This window comes from Gorilla gorilla, chromosome 18 (assembly GCF_029281585.2).
Source record: "Gorilla gorilla gorilla isolate KB3781 chromosome 18, NHGRI_mGorGor1-v2.1_pri, whole genome shotgun sequence".
Taxonomy (NCBI): Eukaryota; Metazoa; Chordata; class Mammalia; order Primates; family Hominidae; genus Gorilla; species Gorilla gorilla.
Genome location: NC_073242.2, coordinates 96,648,207 through 96,670,377, shown reverse-complemented (window position 1 = coordinate 96,670,377; position 22,171 = coordinate 96,648,207). Strand labels below are relative to the sequence as shown.

Below are 22,171 nucleotides of genomic sequence, written 5' to 3'. Positions count from 1 at the left end.
AGCTAGGAAGCAGGCCCTCTCCTGGCCACAGGCCTCCTTTCCTGAGAGCCTCCTTGCTGCCCTGGCCTCCATCAAGGTATGCCAACATGGGCCTACTGGGGCAGGAGGCTGGTAATGGGGTGTCTCTTGTGGTGCTACATTAGGGGTCACATTGCAGCTCCCCATCTGTTGATCATTCCCTGGCCTTGGTCTCTGTGTTCCTTGCTGCAAAGCCAGAGCTGAGGACATACCAGGAAGCAGTACATTTATTGCCAGAGCCCAGCCTGAGACTTGTTTGCACAAGGCTGCTTCAGCTTCCTGGTGAATGTTCTGGCCTTGCCAGCTAGGCTGGCCAGAGGGGGCCTGACCCCATGCCCATGGTCAGAGGGTAGATATCACCCACCCCACTGCCCACTGGCCCACCTGCCTGTGCAGCTAGCCTTTGGCCTGTCTTGGTCTTAGCCTGCCAGGCCATGAAACTGGAGAGGGCTCTGAGCGTGACTGAGGCTGCACAACCACAGCTGGAGGTTGGCTGCAAGCACCAAGGGTGCTTAAAGCAGCCAAGTGCTGTCCTGTGGAAGGCTGTCCGAATCTGCCACTTCCCACCCCTTCCGAATCTGCCACTTCCCACCCCTTCCATTCATGGGTGATTGTGGCTTCCAGTCCTACCAGCCACTCACTCCTCCCCTCACTCAGGAGGAGCTCAGCAGTCACGTGTCAGCCCATCAGGGCCTGTGTCTGCTTGGTCCATGACCTCGTCATCTCCAATGACCTGCTCCTTTGCTCCTCTGCTCTGCACTTCAGCCACCCCCACTGATGGCTGCCCAGGCCCATGTCACCACCTGGAACTGCTCCACCCCTGAAATTGCTGAATCAGGCACCCTCTCTACCCACAGCCTTCAGGCCCTCCAGCCCACTTTCAGTCCCTTGTGGGACACGGGTTCCGGACTCAGCGGGACACTAGGCCTTGCTTCCTCCCCTGCTACCCCTTCTGTCTTCATTTCCCGCCCTCCCCAGCTGAAGTTCCCTGGTCCATCATTCGAGCACTTTTCTGCCAACATCCGCAGCTCTCTTGGCCGCCCGACTCATAGTCCCACCCGGCTGGCAGCCCCCCAGCCCTGGAGGAATCCCAGCAGCCTCCAGCCTGGAGCCGCTCTCCCCCTACCTCCACTGCCGGGAGGAAAGCTGGGGAAGCCAGCCTTGGGGCAGGGGGGGTCATCCTTGCTGCCAGGCTTGCATGCTCACCCTCTTAGCCAGCCTCAAGCTTGTTTCTGCCTGGCAGCCTCTGGCTCTACCTACTCAGCACCCTGCAGACCCCACCAGCACTGCAAAGACCACCTTCCCGTCTTAAACACCATTGCTCTCCTGCCCCCAGCCTCCTCTTGGGCAGATGGCCCACCTTCTTCACAAAGACAGTGGAAGCCAATAATATGCCTCCCAGTGCTGCTTCTGTCCCCCACTGCCCGAACCCCATTCCAATGGCAGAAGTGCCCTTCCTTTTCTCTTGGATCCTTCCACCAATGTTCTGAGTGCCCTCACCTTACTCCCTGGATGCTGAGTGGCCACTCATTTGCATTCCTGTCTGTGCAGGCACCTACCCTTCCACATTCTTCTCTTCAGTATCTAAGCAAGCTCAAATAATTAAAAAACATCTCGTGGGACCTAAACTTTTACATTCACTGTCTGTTCTCTCATTTCCCCTCATCCCTCGAACTTTCAACAGTCCCGTCACTCCACCACAAGGCCCTGGCTAAAGCCACCCCTGACCTTCATGTAGCCAAGGTCTCCAGGCGTGACCACTCTGCGGTGTCCACCCCCCAGCCCCCCTAGCTATTTCTTTGCTCCCATGTTGCCTCTTGACTTAACTCCTACCTGTCTGGCCACTCTCCCTTCTCCGCTCTACCCCAGCAGGCCATCCCCAGTGTGTGTGTGGAGTGTTGCAGGAAGGGGTGAAGCCTTCCGTAGAGGCCTGAGCTCCCCCAGGCTGGGGCTCACGATTGGCTTCCCCGAGGAGGTGGCTGGTTTGGCTGAGGGGAAAAGCATTTAAGGGAAGCATTGGAATAGGGGGTTTTTAGGTTGAGGGAACTATACATGTCCTGAGTAGCGAGCATGGTGCACCTGGCTCTGTGCCCCACACAACAGCCTCCAGATATGGGTGCCCACTCTGGGAATGAGGAAGCTACCCTAGAAAACCCAGAGGAATATACTCAGGAGAGTACAGTCCTCCAGGCAGTAGAAGCATCAGCGAGAGGCCCTGTCCTGGGTGTGAAGACCTGAGGGAACAGTGCCCTGACTGCCCACAGACAAAGTTGGCCCAGCTGGGGACAGAGGTTGGGACCATTACAGAGGTCACCTTAGCTCCATCCCTCAGGGCCTCATAGTTGCTTTTGGAGCTGCCCCAGGCTGGCTGGAGCAGGCTTCTGCCAGGAGGTGATGAAAGCAGGAGCTGGCTGAGGCTGCCTCTGCCCTTCTGTGTGAGAGACAGTGTCCACTGCTTTTGTAGGTCCTGGCCAGCCTTCAGCCGCACACATAACCAGTACCTGCTCTGGGCCAGGCCTGGGGCTGGGAGGGAGGTGCCTGGATGCAGTGGGATGGCACCAGTGATAGTATAGACAGTGCCTGGAGAGGACTGTGAGCAGCTTTAGCAAACGGAACTGGGGGTCACAGGTGGCTTCACAGCATTGGGAGGACTCCAGGATCAGGTGGGGATAGAGAAGCCACTGGAGAGAGTAGGTGGCTGGAGAAGAGGCAGCTGTCTGGCATGGGGCCGACAGCCTGAGTGAGATAGGGCCCCTGAAGTAGACTGTCGTCATGTGCTCTTGAGAGGATCTGGCTCAGTTTCATGCCACTAACATGTTGTTATGTCACCGTGCCCAAGCCCAATCATTACCTTGCTGTGAGACTTGGGATAGTGTCTGTCAGGGTTTTTTGGCCTTGGAGGGGACTTTGATCTGGGCCATTCCATGATGTTTTCCCTTGAGAGAGTTGGTCCTGGAAGAGAAGCTGAGAGACTTGTGGGAGGAGTGAGTGCAGCCTCTGGGGAGTCCCAGGTGGGCTTTAAAGGCCTTTGTCTTTGAATGAGTGAGCCTCCCTGGAGGGGGCCTAGCCCAGGTGCCCATTGGCAGAGGCTGGGCATGGGTAACCTGCACCACCTGGGGGATCTGAGGGCCCATATTTCTCTTGTGTCAGGGGCCTCAGTGCCACCAGCCTGGAGTGGGCAACTGGTAAGAGGCTTTGTCCCAGGACAGTGGCCTCAAATGCCTAATGGGCCTGTCAGCACATCTGTGATTTTCTCCAGGACCTGTCACCCCAACCTTGGGGCCCTGCTTGGTCACAGAGGGGCATCAGGTTCCTCTGGCCCCCACTACCCTGGCCAGTTCCTGTCTTTGCTATCTAGTCACTGTTTCTGGGTCCATGGCAGGACTCTGCAGTTGGGGGCTGTAGGCCTGCTGTGGTTTCAGGGTCCTGGGCTAGACCTGGCTCCTGCCTTGAAGGAGTGCCAGCACTTTCACTCTTCTCCTGGGGTCAAGCATGCAGGAGCTCCGTGAGGCCCAGAAGGCTCAGACCAGGTGGAAGGACCCAACTGGGCCTTGGGGAGAGGCAGGACTTTTATGAGCAGGTTAAAGCTCACTATCTCTGTTGGAGCCACACCTCACTCATATGCTTTTTTTTTTTTTTTTTTGAGCTGGAGTCTCACTCTGTCGCACAGGCCAGAATGTAGTGGCACGTTCTCGGCTCACTGCAAACTCCGCTTCCCAGGTTCAAGTGAGTCTCCTGCGTCAGCCTCCAGAGCAGCTGGGATTACAGGTGTGCGCCACCACACCTGACTAATTTTTGTATTTTTAATAGAGACAGGATTTCACCATGTTGGCCGGGGTGGTCTCAAACTCCTGGCTTCAAGTGATCCGCCCTCCTCGGCCTCCCAAAGTGCTGGGATAACAGGCACGAGCCACAGCACCCGCCCTCATCTTCTATTTATTTTATTTTTTGAGATAGGATTTTGCTCTGTTGCCCAGGCTGGAGTGCAGTGGCATGATCATAGCTCACTGCAGCCTTGATCTCCTGGGCTCAAGTGATCCTCCTGCCTCAGCCTCCCAAGCATCTGGTATTACAAGTGCATGCCACCACACCTGGCTAATTTTTTTGATTTTTTAATAGAAATGAGGTCTTGCTATGTTGCCCAGGCTGGCCTCAAACTCCTGAGCTAAGAGAGCCTCCCACCTCTGCCTCCCAAAGTGCTGGGATTACTGGTGTGAGCCACCATGCCTGGCCCTCACTCATCTTGATATGGAGGAGAAACTAAGTCTCGAGAGGTGGTGTGCTGAGGCCATGGACAGAGCTCAGAAACAGTGATATTTCTGTTCACTTTCCACTCTGCACAGGGCTCTTCAGGATCCAGAAGTGATTGAATACAGATACTGTCATTAGCAGCTCACCGGAGCCCCTGCTGGGGACTGCAGTGGACAGGCTGGCAGGGTTACCCAGGCATCATGGCTGCCTCACCAGCACCAGACCAGCCACCCGGGGTTGAGAAGCCATATTGTTCCAGCAGGTGGCACCAAAGGGCGCAGCAGAGGGGCAGAGTTGGCTAGGGACTCTGAAGGCTTCTTGGAGGAAGTGGCTTCCTAAACTCCAACCCAAGATGTCTGTGGGCCCAAGCTGAGTTTTGAAGGCACAGGGCAAGGGAGGGCCTCTGGGCAGAGGAATACAGACGGCCCCACCCCCACCCCACAAGGGCCTCTTTGGCCTGGCGGGCAGCCGGCCCTCCACTCCCCAGCTGTCTTCCCCTGGAGGGAGATGCTGACCAGCTGGAACCTTATTCCCTCCTATTGAGGCCAAATGAGGGGAGGAATGGTGGAGTGCCTTTCTGGGGGCAGGGAGGCAGCTGCTGAAGCCAGGCAAGGAGGAAGAGGAGGATTTCCCTGCCTGCCGAAGGCCTCGGCCTTGGGAGAAAGGCAGACTGCTGGGCCAGCCTTATCTCTGCCAGGCCTGTCCTGCCTCTCATCTCCTGAAAAAGAGGATTCTGCCCCTCACTTGGCAGGAGAGAAAAGCAGGGCTGCAGCAGCAACAAGCTTATAGCCAGCCCAGGAAGGGAAGTGCTGGGCCTGGCACAGGATCGCCCACGATTGGCCTGGCTTGGGTTTGAAGAGGGCCTTGAAGGGGCTGGGGTAGTGTGATTGTGAGTGGCCCTTACTAGGCTCAGCATTTCCCCCACTTAAACAGATGCCCTGAGTGGGGGGCGCAAGGAGGGGGAGGTTGAAAAAGAGGAGATTGGCTGGTGGGGATCCCTCTGAGAAAATGAGACTAGGTGGGGTATGTAGAGCCCGGCAGGGGGCCCTGGCCATGGGTGGAGGTGTGTGGACATTGGCCATGGGAACGTGGAGCTCCTCTGCTTTGTGGTGTGTTAGGGCCTGGTGCTGGCCCTCTCTGGGCCTTATCTGCTCTGACAGTGGGGCTGGTAATGCTAGTGGTTGTGGGATCACTTGGATAAGGTGGACCTTGGGTGTGCTTTTTCTCCCTTTTCCCGTCCAAAAGGGAGTGAGAGCATAAGAAAGCATCCTTCTGCTTGGGGGCAGGGGATTTGTGACTGTCTCAGGGAGCACCAAGGCTACGTTGGGGCTGGATGGGGTGCAGTTAGAGTATTGCAGGGTGGCGCATATGCAGCATGGGTTCTGGGGTATGTGAGATGTTGGAGGCCTCATAGGCAGGAGGTGTGTGTGCTGTCCGGGGTAGAAAATATGCAGGCTGGAGCTGCAGACCATGGCCCAAAGCTCTGGCGAGCTCTGAGGTCCCTCACTCTGCCAGCACTGTGGGGTTGGGGGCAGGAGGCTGCCCATTTGGGCCTCTTGGCTTGCAGCTGCAAGTGGGCCCTGCTTAAGGCTCTCAGTTATGGTTGGGAGTTAGGGGACTGTCTCTTCTCAGTGCACATCCTGTAGCTGACCCAGCCAGATTGGGGGTGGAGAGAGGGCAGTTGCCTGGCCCCAGGCCCAGGAGAGCAAAGGTCTTCGCAGGACGCCAGGCTGGGTGGGAGCTGGGGGAGTGCAGAGCAAGCAGGGGGAGTAGGGGTCAGGCCAGGACAGGAGCTGGGGCCTTTTCCTCCTGCCGCCTTTCTAGAGGGCCCTGTGGGAGCTCCCCCAGTGGCCAGTGCTTTGAGCCGTGGCCTGGGCCCTGGGCTGCCACCTCCCCTCCTTTCTTTCTTCAGTATGGGGGAAGACACCTCCTACCAAGGTCTTCTCTGGACAGCCTGAGCACTAGTTGCACAAGGTCCTGTCACAGGGCAGGGGCCTAGCTCTGGCCCACTCAGAAGCTAGGACAAGACCTGTGCTCAGTGCCCAGCTCAGAACAGCAGCCTCCACCCCAACTTTTATCCTCCCATAGGTGCCTCACCTTGACCTTGGAGGAATTTCCCCTAGGCCTCATTTAGCTCCCTCATACCCTGAGTTCATCTCTGGTGACAGACTGGAGGATAGTTGTGGCTACTGCAGCCTAACTGTGGACTGGGGCTTTCTGCCTTCACTGCATCCCCACACAGGTGACTACACAGAACTCTCTGCCCCAGCCCCTTTGTAGCTGGTTGGAGGCAGAGCCTTGTCCCTTGCCAAGTCTGAACTGGGCAGTCTCACCCCTCCCCAGCTCCACAGCCCCCCTCTGCTGCCCATGTACCCCACAGAGCTGGCCTTCTGCAGGGCAGAGTGATGGGAGCCTTGGCCTGGGATCGACCTGACCCAGCCTCCTGTTCAGGTCTCTGGGTCTTATCCAGGCCGTCCTGGGTGAATGCCCAGCCCTGGCCTCAGGACCTAAAAGAAGAGGACAGTTCTCTATCTCTGGCATAGGCTGTGCAGGTCTGCCTGACCTGGGCCTTCATTCCAGAAAACCCCCACTGGCTCCTTGCTGGCCTTCATTCCAGAAAACCCCCACTGGCTCCTTGCTGGCCTTCCCTGGAGAAGCGTCTCTCCACTCCACTCCTCAGCCTTTCCTCCTGTGGCTATCTCTGCCTCTTCCTCTTCTGTCCCCACTGGGGGACAGAGTGACCCTAACTGGATGGCGATTCCCCTGCTTACACCCTGCTCATAGATCCCTAGTGCTCAAAACAAAGCCAGGGCCCTCCAGGCCCAGCCTCTGCCCCCCCGCCCACTGCAGCCCCGTGCTGCCGGCTGCTGCGCCTTTCTCTCCCTCTGCCAGTCCTGACCATGCCAGTTCCTCCAATGCATCCGTCACTCAGTGAGTGCCTCCAGGCCTTTGCACATGCTGTTCCCTCTTCCCAGAACACACTTTCTTCTCCCAGCCCTTTAATTTCACAGGCTCTCACACTTCACCCCCTGGGCTGGGCTGCATGTCTCACCTCCTGTGCCCCATTCCCGTGTCCTGTTAGAACACTGTTCATGCTGTGGGATAGTTAGCTCGTGTCCCAATCCCTCACAGGGCATGAATCCCCTGCCCCCCCCCCCCTTTTGGGAGGCCTGTGTCTGTCCTAGGCCTCTGGCAGTGGGGGTGGTCAGAAGCTTGAGAGGAACATGGGGAGGGAGAGGAGACACTGGTGCTTATCTGCAGCACCCATGAGTCAGCACACATTGTTAAGGGGTGATGGCCTGTGCAGGCGGGCAAGGGCATGGTGCTATGCCAGGACTTCCCGGCCCCCACCTTGATGGGCTCCTTGCTATTGCCTGCCCCCTGTAGTTACAGTTACATGATCGACAACGTGATCCTGCTCATCACAGGCACGCTGCACCAGCGCTCCATCGCTGAGCTCGTGCCCAAGTGCCACCCACTAGGCAGCTTCGAGCAGATGGAGGCCGTGAACATTGCTCAGACACCTGCTGAGCTCTACAATGCCATTCTGGTGGACACGCCTCTTGGTGAGCCGCTGTGGTGGTCATGGGAGGTGGGCAGTGGTGTCAGCATCAGCACATCAGGGTGGGGTTTGTGGACCCGCTGGGGGGTGACCCTGAGCCAGAAAGTGAGACCTGCCCACTGCTGCTTACCTTTGTCTCCCTTCAACTTCCTCCTCCCATTCTCTCCTCACTTCACCCCTCTTCTGCTCCCGTCCTGTTGCTTTTGCTGGGCCAGGCAGGCTACCCAGGGCCTGACTGGGACTGTCTCACTTTGTGAAGCAGTCTGATCTCCCAGAGTGCTGAGGAGGGCTGAGCTCATGGAGAAGAGTGAGAGAGGCCCAAGTCCCTTGGAGTCCCGAGAGCTCCGACAGACTGTGGCCCGGAGCTGGAGCCTGAGTAAAGCCAGAGTGGCTGCCTGTGAGGCAAGGAGCGAAGCAAACACTGCCACTTCCCTCCACCGAGCAGGTCCCCTGGGCCAGGTCAGACAGCATCCAGCAGGATGCAAGGTCCGTATCAGAAGCCAGGGAAGGGGAGTCAAGAGCTTCCTGCAGAGCCCTGCTTAGGCAGTGCTAGTTCCTGCCTGCTTAGGAGGCCGAGGAGAAGGCATTAAGTGTCCTTGTAGCCAGAGTCCTGGGCCTGCGGTACCACCTCCAAGAAGCCACCAGGGTTGAACCACAGGGCTCTAAGCTGCTCTGGGTTCTGAGCTAAGAGGCCTGAGCCCTACCTGCTGACCTTGTCTGCCGTAGGCTCTCCCAGCAACTCTGAGCTGGTTCTGGGCTGTTTGTGGCTTCTTCAGTTTCTCCATCTTTAATGAAGAGATAGACCAGTGAGTCTGCAGGCCCTCTTGGGGGATGGGGGTGCTCTATCCTGCTCTGGCCTCTCTTTCCAACCTCACAGTGGCCCCCTGGGTCGCTGGTCTGTGCCTACCCTGCTGTTGGACTTGTCCTAAGGAGGAGGCTGGTTTTCCAAATGTGGACGCCAGGCCCTCCTGGGAGGTGTAGAGAAGTAGGCGTTAGGCCCCTTATCCACAGCTGCCCCTCCAGAAGGGAGGATGTCACGGCCTCTTATGCAAGCCTGTCTTTGGCATGGTCTGAGCTTGGGTCTGCCCCAGTGGTGATTAGATCATGTTATGGCTAGCTGCCTCCTTTATAAATCAATTTTAGGAGCAAGGAGGCAGGAGAAGCTCAGGTCAGTGTACATGGCCCAGAGCATTGCTTCTGCCACTTCCAAGGCAACAGCCTAGGCTGGGGACCCCTCAATACCCAGCCCTGTGGGCCTTGTGGCACGGGCACTCTGTGCCGTGTAGGGCATTTGAACATCAGGATTCTGGCCTAGGCCACCTGCCCACCCCTCAAACCATGTTTCCTCCCCAGCGGCTTTTTTCCAGGACTGCATTTCAGAGCAGGACCTTGATGAGATGAACATCGAGATCATCCGCAACACCCTCTACAAGGTAATGCCCCACACAAGCCATGGGGGATTGGCCTGTCGGTGGGTGGGGCTGTGGGAAGTGGTAGGGTGGTGATTTATGTGAGGTGCTGGGACAGGATGCAGCTATGTCAGGCTCCTATCCCAGGGGCTTACTGCTTATTCTCTGGCTCCCATGCTGGGCACAAGGCTGTGTGGAACAGGTTCTCCATCCCATAGTGCCTGTGACGGGCTCAGATAAAATCAGCAGGAGTGGCTGGTGCTCCACCGCTGGCCTGTTACAGCTGGCTCCTGGACAGCTGCACCCCCAGCATCCAGGAGGGTCATGGACTACCACCCAGGCCGTGGTCCCTGGAACCGCCCTACCTAAGCTATTGCCAGCAAAGACAGGCACTTGAGCAAAGGCAACAGTGTGCTCACTTATGGTGGGGGGAGGGATCTGGCGAGGCATAGCCAGGTCCTCATGTCCCTTGTAGGTTCCCAAGCTTGGAGTCAGTGCCACTTCCCACTGTCCTCATCCCCTGCCCACCTCTTGCCTCCCACCAGGCTGTAGCATAGACTGGGCAACCCCTGAGGATTTCTGGGTCAGCACTACCCTGGCCCAAAGAGATTAAAGAGCCAGGGGACCGGAGAGGAGAGGAAAGTTTAAAAATTAAAAAAAAAAAAAAAAGCCCGAGACCAGTTAGGTTAGGGGTGTCTGGGATAGACTCTGCTCTGGCTGCGGTGAGGCACTGAGCTATAGCACCAGGACCCCAGATGGGCTGCAGTCAGGAACATGGATCCGCAGTGGGCAGGCCCCAAAGCAGGGTTGAGGATGGCCCTGGCCGAGGGACCTGCTGACCTCACCTGTCTATTGGGTGAGAGTCCTCTCCTGCCCTGGTTGGAGTGAGCTGGCTGACATTTGGCTGCAGCCTGAGCCCAGGCCCGCCAATCTCCCTGCAGGGGCCTGGGCCAGAGCACAGTGAGGGTTGGTGGTAGGGGAAGGGCCTGCCTGGAGGTTGCAGTGGTGTCGGCAAGGGACCAGCACGTGCAGAAGGAAAGCATAGAGCATGGGCCAAGTGGCAGGCAGTTTGCTGTGGAAGGATACATTCCAGATGGACAGGGGAGAAGTCTAGAAGAAAAGGCAGGCATGGGATCAAGTTACCCAGGGCTTTGAATGTAAGGCCAGAAGTTTGAACATAGTCCCGTGGGCAGGGTCAGCCAGTAGAGGTTTCCAACAGAGCAGAGTCTTCTCAGAAAGCCCCTTCTAGCCACAATGTGGAGAGCAGATTAGAGGGCCTGAAACCAGAGGTGGGAAGGTCGTCAGCTTCTTTAATCCTTCAGACTGCGCTAGGAACTGGGAAGGTGTCATTATCCCCATGTGAAAATGGGGAAACCGAAGGCTCAGAGAAGTAGGGTGGGTTGCCTAAAGCCACATAATAAGTCACTGGCAGCGCCAGGGATCACACCTGGCTCAGCTTGTTTGCAAAAGTGAGTGCTCTCACCCACTCCGCTAATAGGGCACAGGCCAGCCAGTTAGCTGAGAGGAGAGAGAGCATACACACATGTGTGTTTGTGTGTGTGTGTGTGTGTACGCACGCGCCTAGCTGGCCTGTTGCCGGGTTGCCTGCCCTGAGACAGGGTGAGGGGTGCGGCTGTCCTCCAGCCTCACCCATGCCCTCACCGGGCCTGACTGGTTCTAGCTGGAGTCGCCGGCGAGGGCTGCCCAGGCATTAGCTCATAAACACGGACCCAATGCTGTGGGCCTTGTGCCAGGACTGCCAGCCTGTCAGGCGATGTCCCAGCCCGGTGACCACAGATGGGAGATTAGGCGGACCCTCAACCACCCAGCAGGTGGGAACAGTAGGCAGCTGGTGCAGCAGCCGTGGATTGGCAGACTCCAGGGGACAGGGCGGGGGTGGTAAGGTGACCTTGGTACCGGGGTTGCTGGGATCTTGCCAGTTTCTTTAGCTGCCCTAGCCTCCAGAGGAGAGTCCCACCAGCCTCCCTGACCCTGGGATCAGCCTCTCCTGGGATTGGTACAGATTGGCTAAGCAATTGGGTGGGTAGCAGGGCATGGAGCCCAATACCTGGTTGGTTGGTTCCCCCACAAATAGGAAGTGCAGGGCCCCACTGGGGCAGGCTGTGGGATTTTTGACATATCCAGCTTGGCTGGCCACAGGGAAGGAGGTGGCTGGGGACAGACCCCTAGAGGGACTGTGAAAGGTACCACCAAGCCATGGGAGGGGTTGGCAGCTGTCTCTGCCACCCAGGCCCTCTCATTCCTGGGATCCTCTGTGCTGGGGTCAACCCTGTCTTCCAGGCTTCTTACTTCCTGACCTGTCCTAGATTTTTGTTTCCCGTGATCCCAGAGGTCACTCTCAGGCCTTCTCCTGAGTTGGGCTTGCCCAGCGTTGCTGGCCAGGGTAGGCCTGGGCTCACAGACTCCTGGGTCTCATCTCATCTCTCTTGGAGCACCACCCAGCAGAGCCTGTGAGCCCAAGTTGGCTGATGGTTGGTGGAAAGGTCTCCACACCTTGGAGTTCAGACCTCGGTATGAAAAGCTTTCCATGCCATCCAACCCTTGCCTACAATCTAGAAGAATAGTCTCTAGCCTGTGGAGCCAGGGTCTCTGAGCCCATGCCAGCAGATGGGACCAGGGAGGTCTGAGTGGAGGGTGGCCATTACAAGGGAGCTCCCCATGGGGCCCGTAAGATCATCCACCTTCCTTGTCATGGAGAGGTGTTGGGAGGAAGCATGGCTGCTTTTGTGAGTGAGCGTTGGGAGGGACCTGGGGCCTGGGCTGACCTCTTCTTTCCTCATGCCCAGCAGATCCAATTTGCCTGGGCAGGGAGTGCTTGTTCCTGCCGGCAGCCCATGTGCCTGCCATTGTACTGTGCCCAGCTGACGTCCATGTAGGCAATAACCATCCCTCAGCAGGAACTGGCCTGACAATTTTGTTCCTGCTGTGTGATGCTGAGGGGCTGCCTGGAGGATGGGAGGAGGAGGTGTTCTGTAAGGGAAGGTGGCAGAGAGGGCCGGGGGCACTCAGTCCCTGCCATCCCTGTGGACTTTCAGGTGTGGCCTTTCCTCACCAGCCTACGGACACCTGTTTTTTTTTTCTTTTCTGAGACGGAGTCTCTTTCTGTTGCCCAGGCTGGAGTGCAGTGGCATGATCTCAGTTCACTGCAACCTCTGCCTCCCAGGTTCAAGCAATTCTCTGCCTCAGTCTCCCGAGTAGCTGGGATTACAGGCACCCACCACCATGCCTGGCTAAATTTTTTGTATTTTTAGTAGAGATGGGGTTTCACCATCTTGACCAGGCTGGTCTTGAACTGACCTCGTGATCCACCCGCCTTGGCCTCCCAAAGTGCTGGGATTACAGGCGTGAGCCACTGCGTCCAGCCACACCTGGTTTTCAGAGGCTGAGGAAGGGGAGGTTTGGAAAGATTTGGGGAAAAGGAAGGCAGAGCAGCAGGGGAAAGTCAGAGGACCTCTGCGAGCCCAGCCTTCTGTGAGGTGAGGGGGTGAAGGAGACTGTAGCCTGAAGCAGACAGTCGGGTGGGCCCTGCCCTGGCACTCCTGGGTGGGAGGCTGTGGGCAGCTGCCACTTGGCTGATTCACAGAAGTGTTTCATTGGCTTTGCTGTAAGGGCTGCCCTGGCCCATCCATGGGTGTGCTTGTACCCACCTTGAAAGGGGCTAGGGAGGGGAGGAGGGAGCTGTGAGGGCTTGTGCCTAGCAAGCCCTCCAGAGCTTCCTTGCCTGTGCTGAGCAAGCTCCATGCTCTCTACAGGCCTACCTGGAGTCCTTCTACAAGTTCTGCACCCTACTGGGCGGGACTACGGCTGATGCCATGTGCCCCATCCTGGAGGTGAGTGCCTGCCCGCCCTCCTGCCTGCTGGTGCCCACTAGCCCTGGCCTGGGGAGGCTCTGCCAACTGACTGGCTACTGCCTCCTTCTTCCTCCCTCTCTCCTTACCTGTGCACTGGCTCCACAGTTTGAAGCAGACCGCCGCGCCTTCATCATCACCATCAATTCTTTCGGCACAGAGCTGTCCAAAGAGGACCGTGCCAAGCTCTTTCCACACTGTGGGCGGCTCTACCCTGAGGGCCTGGCGCAGCTGGCTCGGGCTGATGACTATGAACAGGTCAAGAACGTGGCTGATTACTACCCGGTGAGTGCCCCGGCTGGCAGGACAGCGGTTGGATGTGTTGTCACCAAGCACCCCCACCCAGAACCCTCATGCTCGTGCTTCCCCCCACCCCCCTGGCCAGGAGTACAAGCTGCTCTTTGAGGGTGCAGGTAGCAACCCTGGAGACAAGACACTGGAGGACCGATTCTTTGAGCACGAGGTGAGTCTGCAGGGTCTGCTTGTCAGAGGGAGGCCAACCTGGTGGTTTAGACCTGACTCTGTGGCCATGGCCCCCTGGACACCACATCTGCCCGTGTCCACAGGTAAAGCTGAACAAGTTGGCCTTCCTGAACCAGTTCCACTTTGGTGTCTTCTATGCCTTCGTGAAGCTCAAGGAGCAGGAGTGTCGCAACATCGTGTGGATCGCTGAATGTATCGCCCAGCGCCACCGCGCCAAAATCGACAACTACATCCCTATCTTCTAGCGTCCTGGCCCAAGGCTCTCAATTGCACTCTTTGTGTGTGTGTGTGTGTGTGTGTGTGTGTGTGTGTGTGTGTGTATGTGGTCTGTGACAAGCCTGTGGCTCACCTGCCTGTCCTAGCGGCTGCCCAGTTCTCCTGACCCTCTTAGAGACTATTCTTAGGCCTGAAAAGGGGCTGGGCACCCCCCCGACCAAGGATGGACCAAGACCCCCTCCAGAGCAAGGAGGCCCCCTCAGCCCTGTGGTTACAGCCGCTGATGTGTCTAAGAAGCATGTGGTCACTTTCATGTTCCTCCCTAACTCCCTAACCTGAGAACCCTGGGGCCTGGGGGCAGTTTGAGCCTCCTCTCCCTTCTGTGGGTCGCTCCCAGAGCCATGGCCCATGGGAAGGACAGAGTGTGTGTGTCCTTGGGGCCTGGGGGGATGTTGCTCCTCAGCTCCCTCCCTCAGCCCTGCCCCTCTGAGACAATAAAACTGCCCTCTCTAAGCCTAACTGTCTGCTGTCTCGTTTAGGCCCTGGTACCTCTCCATGACCCCTAACTTCCCTCGTGACCCCACCTTGCTAAGCAACCCTGCCTAAGCCTCCACCTCCCTCCCTCAGTCAGCAGCCGAGATTCTTCAGGGTTGGGGAGTCCCAGGAAGATAGCCCCTTCTTCTGCTGGAGGCTCAGATGCATACAGGCCTGGGGAGCTAGGTGTTGGCCCTGGAGGCCCCCCTGGCCTCCCCAGTTGCTTCAAGCAATTGGGATCAGTGTCATTACCCCCATTTCACTATGAGGAAACCCATGGTCTTAAATGATTTGCCCCAGGTCAGTGGAGGAGGGGGAGGTGTGAACCAGAGTCTACCAGGGGAATCCCAGCCTCCACGCTGAGCCCCAGGAGTTGCCACCCTGTCACACGGCCACACTGTGTCACTCAGCCAGCCAGCCAGTGACCCTCTCCAAACAGCACCTGCCGCATTTTAGAAGAAATAAAAATTTGTCTTTATTTAAAATGTGGCAATTGGGAAGTACAGTACATGCTTCCCTGTGGCTTGGGGGTGTGTAGTTGGGGCCCTAATTCTTGAGCCAGTCAAGAGACACTTGGGATTTAGCCCTCAATTGCAGCACTGAGGCACTGGTGCCGAGAAACAATCCTGAGGGGGTCCCCAACCCACCCAGTCACTCCTTAGTCTGCAGAGGCACTATCTGCAGAGTCCTGTGAAAGGCTGCAGTGAAGTCTTGCATGAGACTCCCCATCCAGCGGAGTTCTCCAAGCTGCAGGGTAGAGCGTTGTGCCAGGAGGGTCTGTTTGGGCTCATGAAGCAGTGGAGAGGCGCAGAGGCTCACTGGGAAACCTTGGCCTCACCGGGCCTGGATTGGGCATCGGCAGTGGGCGTGAAGTTGGGGTGGGATTCTTCAGGCCAGGGTCCAGGACACTTGGGGGATCGTAATGCTGGGGGTTTTCGGGGAGGAACCAAGGGCTCACGGAGCCTCCTGTGCTGCAGTGGCTGGGCCATAGGTGCACATGGCTCACCGAGCCACTGCTGGGGAAGGGCCGGGGCTCAGGTTTGGGTCCTGGGCTGCGTCCTGTGGTGGGGTAGTGCCAGGCTGGCCAGGCTGCAGTGCTCGAGGCAGACAGTGACTGATGAAGAAGGCCTGCAGGAAGCGGCGCCGCAGGCCTTCAGGCAGGTAGTAGTGGATGAAGTACATGAGCCCCAGGCCCTGGCCAGGGTAATAGCGGCGGCGGGGCTGAGCTGCCAGCAGCGCATCTGTGATGGCATCTACAACTGGGGTGAGGTCGGACATGGCCAGGCGTAGCGAGTGCAGGAACTGCCCATGCAAGTGCTCGATGTAGTCCTTGCCGTAGGCCTGCAGCAGCTCTTGAGGCAGGTTGGCCAGCAGCAATTGCTTGCGCTTTTCCCACTGACCCACGTTTCTCACTGACTCTGGGGAAGGAGTGGCAAGGTCAGAGTGGGGTCAGCTAGGGGAGCCAAAGCCAGTTAGGACTGTTTAACCCGCGCCAGGTCTGCAGCCAAAACCACACCCCCAACCAAAACCATGACCATTCATCAAACCTGACCTGCCCCCATAAGACCATTCCCAGCCCCACTCCCCACCCCCACCCCACCCCCAGCCCTGATTCCCACCTGTCTTGAAGCAGCCAGGCTGGATGATGCTGACCTTGACCCCCCAGGGAAGGAGTTCACAGCTGAATGTGTCCATGAGTAGCGCCACGGCCGCTTTGGAGGTTCCATAGGCCCCCAAGCACGGATATGGCATATCCCCTGCGGATGGATTGGGAGTGGGGCAGCTCAGCTTTGGCAAGGGGCTCCCTAAGCCCTCCCCCACCCCAGGGGCCTCCTTTTTGCTCCAGTGGGGTGGGCACTCACCCGCTGGGCTCCCCACAGTCACGATGCGGCCCCTTGAGCTGCGCAGCAGGGGCAGGAGGCCCTTGGTCAGCTCGAGCGCGCCAAAGAAATTCACCTCCATGCAGCTACGGAAAGTGGCCACTGGAGACAGCTCCGCATCAGCAACTACTTCATTGTGGCCTGCGTTGTTGACCAGGCCCCACAGGCCTGGGGTCACAGAGCAGAGGAGGGAAGTCTTAGGTCAGCCCAGCAGCAAACTTCCAGTCCCCGTGTCCTTCCCACTCCCCTGCCATGCCCTTGCCTGGTGGACACTTGCCACTGACCGGTGCTGGTGGTGTGGGCCTTGGTGAACTCTAGCACGCGGCTAATGTCTCCTGGTTTGGTCAGGTCCATCTGCAGCAGCCTTAGGCGAGGGGAACAGCAGGTACGCAGCTCGATGGCACCGGGGCTGTTCAACTCCAATACGGTGGCCAGCACCGTGAAGCCCATGGAGTCCAGTTTCTTGGCCGTCTCCTTGCCAAAACCAGAGTCACAGCCTGGCCAGGCCAGGGCAGTCAGTGAACTTCCACTGTGGCCCAGCCTAGCCTGAGACAACCCCAGAATCACCAGGGTCTGGATGGGATCCAGGCCCCTGCAAACCAAGCCACCAGCAGTCAACAACCCTAACTCCTTCCCTAGGCCCATCCCTGGCAGGCTGTGTCCCTCTAGCTGAGCCCTGGGCACTAACTCTGTGACAGCTGTCATCTGCCTGACTCCCCGTGGCTACCCCACTAATGTGGCTTACAGAAGAGGAAACTAAGGCCTAGTAATGCTAAGTTGCTTTCCAAATTCACACAGGTCAGGTCTGGGACAGTCCCAGGCCCCAGTGTGGTTCTGCTTTCTTGATTTCAGGCCACAGCTCACAGGCACAGGCACAGTATTAGTAGCAGCCTCCCTTTCTCTTTTTTTTTTTTTTTTTTTTGAGACAGGGTCTCGCTCTGTTGCCCAGGCTGGAGTGCAGTGGCATGATCTTGGCTCACTGCAACCTCCCCTCCTGGGCCCAAGCATTCCTTCCTCCTCAGTCTCCTGAGTAGCTGGGACTACAGGCCTGTGTCACCACGCCTGGCTGGTTTTTTCTTTTTTTTTTTTTTTTTTGAGACGGAGTCTCGCTCTGTTGCCCAGGCTGGAGTGCAGTGGCGTGATCTCAGCTCACTGCAACCTCTGCCTCCCGGGTTCAAGCGATTCTCCTGCCTCAGCCTCCTGAGTAGCTGAGACTACAGGTGCGCATCACCATAGGCCTGGCTAATTTTTGTATTTTTAGTAGAGACGGGGTTTCACCATGTTGGTCAGGCTGGTCTCTAACTCTTGACCTCGTGATCTGCCTGCCTCGGCCTCCCAAAGTGCTGGGATTACAGGCGTGAGCCACTGCGCCCAGCCTACCTGGCTGGTTTTTAAATTTTTTTGGAGAGATGGGAGTCTCACTATGTTGCCCAAGCTGGTTTTGAACTCCTGGGCTCAAGTGATCCTCTCACCTTGGCCTCTCAAAGTGCTGGGATTGAAGATACAAGCCACCACATCCAGCTTCTCTTCCTTTCTGGCTGCCCAGGCCTCTCCTTCCTTATCTGGACTCTGAAGCAGCCCCTTCTGTAGTCCTGTCCCTTCCTGCCCTCTTGAAGCCCTTCTCTACCTAAGCAGCCAAAGGGATCTTTCCAAAAATGACAATATCCCTCTGTGCTACAAACCTTCCCAAGGCTGCCACAGTCTTCAGAATGAAGCCCAAGCTCCCTGGCTCAGGCCCTGTACAACTTGAGCCCCACCTCCCTTCCCAGCCTCAACACCCTCTACTATTTTTTCAGGCTGGAGGCAAGCTGGAGGCCCATCCCCACTTCACCCAGACCCTTGGAATTCCAATCAGTGGCAACAGGGGTGTTTTCTGAGCCCCAGACTACTTGCCTCCAGGACAGGGACCATGATAGATGAAGAAGAGAACAGACCTACATTTGAATCCTTTCCCACACCCACCAAGTGTGACCGAGGTCAGTTACCACTCTTGGAGGCTTAATTTCTGTCTTTGGTATGCGGAGAGAAGAACCACCAGGCAGAGCCAGTGTAGGGGTCCATAGTACTGATAAGCCCCTGCCTCCTTGATTGTTCCCATGCTGATCCTGGCTCCATGGGCAGCCAGTGAGGGAAGGGGAAATGCCAGTGAGCAGGGAGGCTTTCTGTTCTGCTCCTGCTCCCACCCCTGGCCCTCAACCCTGCCCCCCAACCCCCATCTTCTGGAACAGAAGCTGCAAAGCAGCTCTGTTTCCCTACTCCTGGACCGCTCAGTACGGTCTCCCCATCTCAGCTCCACTCCCTCTACTGAAAACAGCACTGGGCAGGAGTCTTCGAGCTCCTGCTGAGGAGGGGTACTTCCCAGGCAAGTCTGCCTTGGAGAGGGAGGCAAGCATGTGTGTGTGTGTGTGTGTGTGTAGACACACACATGCATATGTGCACTTGTCCGGGTCCCCCTCAGAGCAGACAGGTCCTCCCAAGGGAAACAGACCTCCCAGTTCTGACCTGAGCTGACCACAGGCCTCAGCTCTGTGGTCCCAACAGTCACCCACATCTTGCACACCCTCTTGCTCACGTGCACACCCTCAGATACCTGTACACACTTCCAACCTGGCTGGATGTTCTCACAACGGGCTCAATCCCTACCACCCATTGGCACACACATGTGCACATGTGTGCACACAGGCACCTGATCCTCAGCCCAAACCCTGATCCCACAGCTGAGCTCCAAGAGTAGCCTTGGCAAGTGGTTCTCTGGGCATTCTTAGGAGGGAGAGGGGGAGTAGCAGCTCTGCCAGGCCCAAAACACAGTGTTATTGGCAGGTGGGGCCGAACCTGGTTACCTACTTGTCTTCCAGCCGGGTGTTGAGAGACAACCCCCAAGTGTTCGGGCCCAGGGAAACTTGGAGGCTTACTGATGCTTGTACAGGGCAGGTTGGGTGGTCCTCTCTCCCTCAACCCCAGCTTTGCAACCAGAGATTGGAGGAGCCCAAGTTAGAGAAAGCATCCTTCCTCTCACCTCTCTCTCAGGCTCAAGGCCAGAAGCAACAGCAGCAGCACAAAGGCCTGAGGTGAGACCTCAGGAAAGTCTACCCAGCTAGGCCACTAGTACCTGCAGATGGCCTGGGTCCTGTTGAGGTGGCTCACAAATAAAGCAGGAAGGGATCTGCCCTGTCCCCAGAGACAGAGCCCACAACCTGGCCCCTACTTCATACCCGGGGTGTCTGTTGATTTTCCTTCCTCAAACCTCTGAAACTGGGGTCCGCTGAGGCTTCACACTGCTCCTGGAACCTGGGTCTCTCCTGTCCAGCCTGAATGCTTCTCCATCTCTACCATCTTTGCTGGAGCACAAGGCCCTTGTGCCTCCTTCCCCCCTACTCTGCCTCAGCAGTCTGGCTTCTTACCTGATTCATGGCCCCTCCCAAGGAAACCACCTCATATCCCCTTCTCCCCACCCCCACACCCAGACTGGCTGTCCCCTACGGAGACCATGTGTACTCCTGCCTTAAGCCTTTGTCCCACATCCTTTCTCTGATCCGAGATCCCTTTCATACTCCACTTATCTCCACTCATCCTCCGAGGCCCCACTCAAGGATTTCCTCCTCCGGAAAATTCTCCCAGCCCCATCTGATCACACAGGGCCCCTACTAGACCGAGGTCTCTGAGAAGCCAGGTTGCTGGCTGCCCCAGCAAAGGCCCAGCGCAAGGACAAAGCCTGGAGCACCTGTCCAAAGCCGTGGGTGTTGGGGAGAAACCAGGCTGCTCCTCCCACGATGCAATGGAGTCAGTGCCCCCTGGCCTTTCTCCCCCTCCCCACTTCCGGCCGGGCTTCCAGCTCCCCCCTTCCCCTTCCCTCCCTCTGGTGACAGATTTATTCCCTGCTCCAGACAAAGGAGCTCAGCTAGGCGGCCAGAGGCACCTGAGCCCAGCTCTCCAAGAGCTCCTTCCTGGGCACAGAGGACCAGGAGGGCTTGGGGGTGGGGTGCTGGGTGTAGGCTCTGAACTACTGCCTCAGCAGTTTGGCAGTGGGTGGCTAGACAGAAAGACAGCTGAATGTCCAGCTGCCCCTCACGGTGACCTCAAGCTTTTCTGAACTCCAAGGATCCCAGCCAGTGGGGGATGGGTGGGGTGGGGAAGTTCCCCATCTAAGCTCTTCCCTCTGGCCCGAGGAATGGGAGATGGGTATCTTAGGTGGGGATGTCAGGCAGAGTTCAAGGGGTAACGATCCTCCCTTCTCAAGGCCTCCGAAGTCCCCTGAGACTGCTCTCTTGGGGAAGGGAATGGCATAAACTCTCAAACTCCAGGAGGTTCCCTCTTCTCAGCCACCAGTCAGTTTCCTTCTCGAACCGGCCCACTCCCTGTCTCACTTTCCCTCCAACACTCCCCGCAGCGGCAGGTAGTGAACCCGGGCTTGGGGAGGTGCCCGGCGCTCCCTACTTGGCTCGCTCCCTGCACCCAGGGGTGGAGAACTCTCTCACTCTTGCGCTGAGGAGCCCGCCTTGGCCGTGCCCATGGGGAGTCAGTCCTGTTGAGTGTCCAGTCCCGCCCTCGAGCCTGGAGTCCCCGCGCTCCGCGACCCGCGCACTCACCGGTGATGAGCACCGCGCGAGTGGCCACCGGCAGGCGCTGCGGGCGCGCCAGGCGGGACAACGCGATCCAGCCGGCGGCGGCCAGCACGGCGAGTGCGGCCGGCGGGGGCAGCAGGCGCTGGCACAGCCAGTCGAGCGCGGCCAGCAGCGCCAGCGCCGCCAGCAGCGGGCGGCCCAGACGCAGGTCTGAGCGCAGCAGCTGCAGCAGCGCGCGGGCAGCCACGAGCAGCCAGGCGCCGCCCGACGGCCAAGGCCAGCGCTCCATGGCGGCCCAGCGGGCTGGGGCGGGGCGGGGCGGGGGCCGGGCCGGGGAGCGGGGAGAGAGAGAGTCTGGGCCGGGGCGCGGAGTGCGGGGGTACACCGGCCTGGGGCGCGGGAGGGACACTCGCTTTCTCTGCTCGCCCTCGGGCCGAGCTTATAAAGAGCCCCGGGGGCGGGGGAGAGGGCGGGGAGCGGGAGGGGCGGGGGCGGGGCTTTCCTTCACTTCTCTCCCGGCACCCCCCGCAGGGCAGGTGCCCCCCCCCCGCCCCGCCCCCTCGACCAGATTCGATTTGGAAAAAGCCGGAACAAAGTCCCAAAGTTGCTGCGCTCGAGGAGCCGCCTGGCTGCGGGCGGTGCTTGGGAGAGGGCCCGTCGGTCCAGCCCGGGTGCCCGGCCTCAGCTCTCCGCCGCGCCCCCACCCACACGCCCGGGGCCGCCAAGCCGCCGCGCTCAGGTGAGCACATGCCACTCACGCTTGTTCGGGACACCTGAGGACACGCACAACCGGCATCCCGGTGCCCTTTGCTGATCGCACCACCGCGGCCGCCAAGCCTGCAGGAACACCGCGAGGAACCAGCCGGTGCTCACCCGGTCTCCGCTGCCGCTGCCGCTGCCGCCCGCGCCCGTACACGCGCCGCACTCCCACGTGGTCGGCTGCGCCAGGTCCCTGGCGCACACACCCTAAGGCGCGCTCACCCCTGAGCAGCTCGCGGCCACAAAACCTGCCTGGGACAGGGGCTGGCGGGGGAACAGGACGACCGCTCCGGGTTCTTGGAGTCTCTGCCCCGTCTTTTCCTTTCCGTCCAGGGCTTAACCCTGGGGACGCACAACCCCACTTCCTGCCTCACAAATGTATGTGTGTGGGGGTCAGTGGAGGGTGGGGTGTCAGAGGAAGCACCTAGGTCTCCCATTACTTATGGCCCACCCCCGCCAACCCCAAGAGCCAGGCCAGAGGGACGTCGGTGAAGGCAGCCTCTAGGACAGGGTGGTCCCTGCCTTGCTCCCCTGAACCCGCAGGGGGTAAAATAAGTGGTATGAGTGTGGGTGGATTTTTTTTGCCTGCGTGTGTGAAGGTCTCCATGCTTGTGTGTGGCCCAGTGGC

General features: G+C 58.5%; 2 protein-coding genes across 2 annotated transcripts in view; one reads left to right on the top strand and one right to left on the bottom strand.

Annotated features, from left to right (window-relative positions):
* The window catches only part of ATP6V0D1 (ATPase H+ transporting V0 subunit d1), a 42,939-nt gene extending 28,612 nt beyond the window's left edge, over window positions 1-14,327 (top strand). The window contains exons 3-8 of the mRNA XM_004057813.4: window positions 7,657-7,835; window positions 9,185-9,264; window positions 13,014-13,091; window positions 13,218-13,394; window positions 13,495-13,572; window positions 13,676-14,327. Of these exons, the coding sequence (XP_004057861.1) occupies window positions 7,657-7,835; window positions 9,185-9,264; window positions 13,014-13,091; window positions 13,218-13,394; window positions 13,495-13,572; window positions 13,676-13,837 (754 nt within the window). The 3' untranslated portion in view covers window positions 13,838-14,327. The remainder of the gene's footprint in view (window positions 1-7,656; window positions 7,836-9,184; window positions 9,265-13,013; window positions 13,092-13,217; window positions 13,395-13,494; window positions 13,573-13,675) is intronic.
* Window positions 14,328-14,792: 465 nt separating this feature from the next.
* Window positions 14,793-21,269, bottom strand: HSD11B2 (hydroxysteroid 11-beta dehydrogenase 2). The gene is made up of 5 exons (XM_004057816.3): window positions 20,809-21,269; window positions 16,507-16,719; window positions 16,205-16,390; window positions 15,962-16,099; window positions 14,793-15,760 (listed from the first exon to the last, which is right to left on the bottom strand). The coding sequence occupies exons 1-5, from the start codon at window positions 21,071-21,073 to the stop codon at window positions 15,345-15,347; spliced, it is 1,218 nt and encodes a 405-aa protein (XP_004057864.3). The 5' UTR covers window positions 21,074-21,269; the 3' UTR covers window positions 14,793-15,344.
* Between the last annotated feature and the right edge of the window lie 902 nt (window positions 21,270-22,171).

Excerpts from the sequence above, each read along its gene's own strand:
- HSD11B2 (XM_004057816.3), bottom strand. The coding sequence starts at position 21,073 with ATGGAGCGCTGGCCTTGGCCGTCGGGCGGCGCCTGGCTGCTCGTGGCT. Across the intron at positions 16,720-20,808 it reads TCGCGCGGTGCTCATCACCG|GCTGTGACTCTGGTTTTGGC; the intron begins GTGAGTGCGCGG and ends TGGCCTGGCCAG. Across the intron at positions 15,761-15,961 it reads GCCTGGCTGCTTCAAGACAG|AGTCAGTGAGAAACGTGGGT; the intron begins GTGGGAATCAGG and ends CTCCTTCCCCAG.